This window comes from Penaeus japonicus, unplaced genomic scaffold, assembly GCF_977035675.1.
Source record: "Penaeus japonicus unplaced genomic scaffold, GWHDUDI00000001_assembly GWHDUDI00000005, whole genome shotgun sequence".
Lineage (NCBI taxonomy): Eukaryota > Metazoa > Arthropoda > Malacostraca > Decapoda > Penaeidae > Penaeus > Penaeus japonicus.
In genome coordinates this window covers 9,185,155-9,187,654 of record NW_028234407.1, presented here as the reverse complement: position 1 = coordinate 9,187,654, position 2,500 = coordinate 9,185,155, and the positions used below count along the sequence as shown (strand labels likewise).

At 58.2% G+C, this 2,500-nt stretch overlaps 1 protein-coding gene across 1 annotated transcript in view; it reads right to left on the bottom strand.

Moving 5' to 3' along the window:
• The window catches only part of LOC122253706 (LON peptidase N-terminal domain and RING finger protein 3), a 15,481-nt gene that overhangs the window by 2,283 nt on the left and 10,698 nt on the right, over positions 1-2,500 (bottom strand). The window contains exons 2-5 of the mRNA XM_043016984.2: positions 1,403-1,650; positions 996-1,263; positions 637-830; positions 76-374 (exon numbers count right to left, since the gene is read on the bottom strand). Coding sequence (XP_042872918.1) covers positions 76-374; positions 637-830; positions 996-1,263; positions 1,403-1,650 — 1,009 coding nt within the window. The remainder of the gene's footprint in view (positions 1-75; positions 375-636; positions 831-995; positions 1,264-1,402; positions 1,651-2,500) is intronic.

Genomic DNA, 2,500 nt, shown 5'->3' with positions numbered 1-2,500 from the left:
CACACACACACACACACACACACTCACACACCCACCCACACACGCACGCCCGCCCACTCGGAGGGGAAGACGTACCCATTTTCCGCCGAGTCCATGGGCATGCACATGCCGAACTCCCGCGTGCCTGACTCCATGCAGCGGCGGATCATGAGGCGGTAGCGCGGCTCGAAGACGTGCAGTGGACACGTGATGGTGGGGATGGCGAGGGTGGCGATGAAGATGGGGATCTCGTGGTGCGGGTCCTTGCCTGCGGCCGCCAGCTCGTCCAGCTCGTCGTCGTGCTGCCGCCGCCGGTCCAGGCACTCGTTGGGCATCACGACCTCCATGGCGTGGTGCACGAACTCCGTCACGGTGGCTCTCCTCTCGGAAAGGCACTGCGGAAAGGATGCCGCGCTTTAGTTTGTAAATTCTTTCTTTCTTTTATTTTTTTCACTGTTAATATTTCTAGGGAGGGGAGGGGAGGGGAGGGGAGGGGAGGGGGGAGGGGAAGGGAGGGGAGGGGAGGGGAGGGCGGGTAGTCTGGTGGAAAAGCAATGGAGAAATTTTGGAGACTAACTAACTTCCAGGTAAAGAAGCGATGACCTAATTTCAGAAACCTCCGTCTAGTTATGAATAAGCACAGCGTCCTCGACTCACCACTTTAATCGACGTCTTGCAGAGCGGGCAGTTGGTTGAGTGGTCGAGGCAGCGGTCCAGGCAGTTGCGGCAGAAGGAGTGGCCGCAGGGGGTCGTCACGGGCTGGTACAGGAACCGGTAACACAGAGTGCACTCGAAGTCGTTCTTCTCCACGTTGCTCAGGTCGACGTGCCTCATGTAGCCCGTGCTGCTTTCTGCGAGGGGGAGACACCAGCGGGGTCAGTCAGCGCACTCCAGGGGGGCGTCTGCCATACTCTACATACTCTCAATAATAAGAGACACGAAGTAGGGGAAGAGGGGGGACAGAAGAAGAACAGGGGGAGAGGAAAGAAAAGAGAAAAGGAGGGGAGGGGGCTTACTTCTGCTTCTCTCCATCTCGTGGCGGTATTTGTCCATGAGTTTCCTGAGCAGCACTTCCTCCTCGACGGGGCGGGCGGCGACCCCCGCTTGCGTGTGCTTGCGGTGGCCGTCCTCGGAGTCCTCGGAGTCCTCGGAGTCCGACTCGGGGGGGATGGAGGGGTCGGAGAGCGCCGGGCTCAGGCGCTGGTAGCCGTTCAGGCAGTTCCCTCGGCCCTCCAGGCTCACCCGCCGTCTGTTGGTCAGCTTCACCAGCAGCCGGTGGAGTGCCTGCCGGGGAACACAAAGGTTGGTGAAACGGGAACACATTGACGGGCCGATTCTTTTGTTCTCATTCTGCCTAAATTAAATGAAAGCAAGCGGCCGGCCGAGTCATGCCACCCGACCTCAGCGCGGAGGGAAAGCTCACCTTGGTAATCTCATCTTTAATGCTCCTGAGGCTGTCTGGCTCCTCCAGCACGGCGCACTGCAACAGGGACACCAGCGCGTCCTCGAAGCGGCCCAGGGAGATGAGGGCCATGGCGCGCCGGAAGTAGCCCTTGGCCCACTCGGGGCGGCACCGGATGGCCGCCTCGGCGTCGCTCAGCGCTTCCTCGGCGCGCCCCAGCGTGTGCAGCACATGCGACCGGTTGCTCAGGAGGAGGTGGTCGTTCGGGGCTGCAGGAGAGAGAAAAAGGTGATGGTTAGTAAGGAAAACATCTCATGTATAAAAATAAAATAAATTCAAGTAGGAGTATGCCTACACTTGAATCAACGTAAAGGATATAATTTACATAAAAAAAAAACATCATCATCATCTAGGCTCCCTCCCAATGCAGAAATAGAGAAATTTTCCGCGAGTCCAGTTCTCTGTATGGAAGCCCCGACAACCGAACACCCCCAACGGCGGCCCGACCCCGATGAACCCAACGCACTCAATGGACCCCCGACGGAATGCAATGGTGGTGCAACGGCCTGATTGCAGCTTGGTGAATGGGAGAAAGAGAAAGAGAAGATAGAGAAAGGCAGAGAGATAGGGAGAGATTGACAGCTGATTGATAGCTGAGAGATGACCTGGTGGATCGAAGTCGAAGCTGCAAACCGAGGAACCAGAAAAGAGAGAGAGAGAGAGAGAGAGAGAGAGAGAGAGAGAGAGAGAGAGAGAGAGAGAGAGAGAGAGAGAGAGAGAGAGAGAGAGAGAGAGAGACAGAGCGAAAGCGAGCGAGAGCGCACAAGAGGATGATCATGAGCCTCGAAATCGGCGCTGGCTACGTGCATGTGGTCGCGTAAGTCGCCTCCCTCGGCGCCCCTTCTAAGGCACCCGCGGTTCGCTCGTCTGATGGGCTCGCAGTCCCTCGCCTGGTCCCGTGCCGGCCCTCTGCCACGCAGGATCTTTCCTCGCGTCATGTCCCCTCGCAAGCACGCACAAATATACGATTCTTGGGTTGCATGACGCTACAAAGAGGTTCCTCGCCGTCTGCCGCACCCTTGCCTCGTCGCCGCGTCGGGAGCTCTCGCCATGCACGGC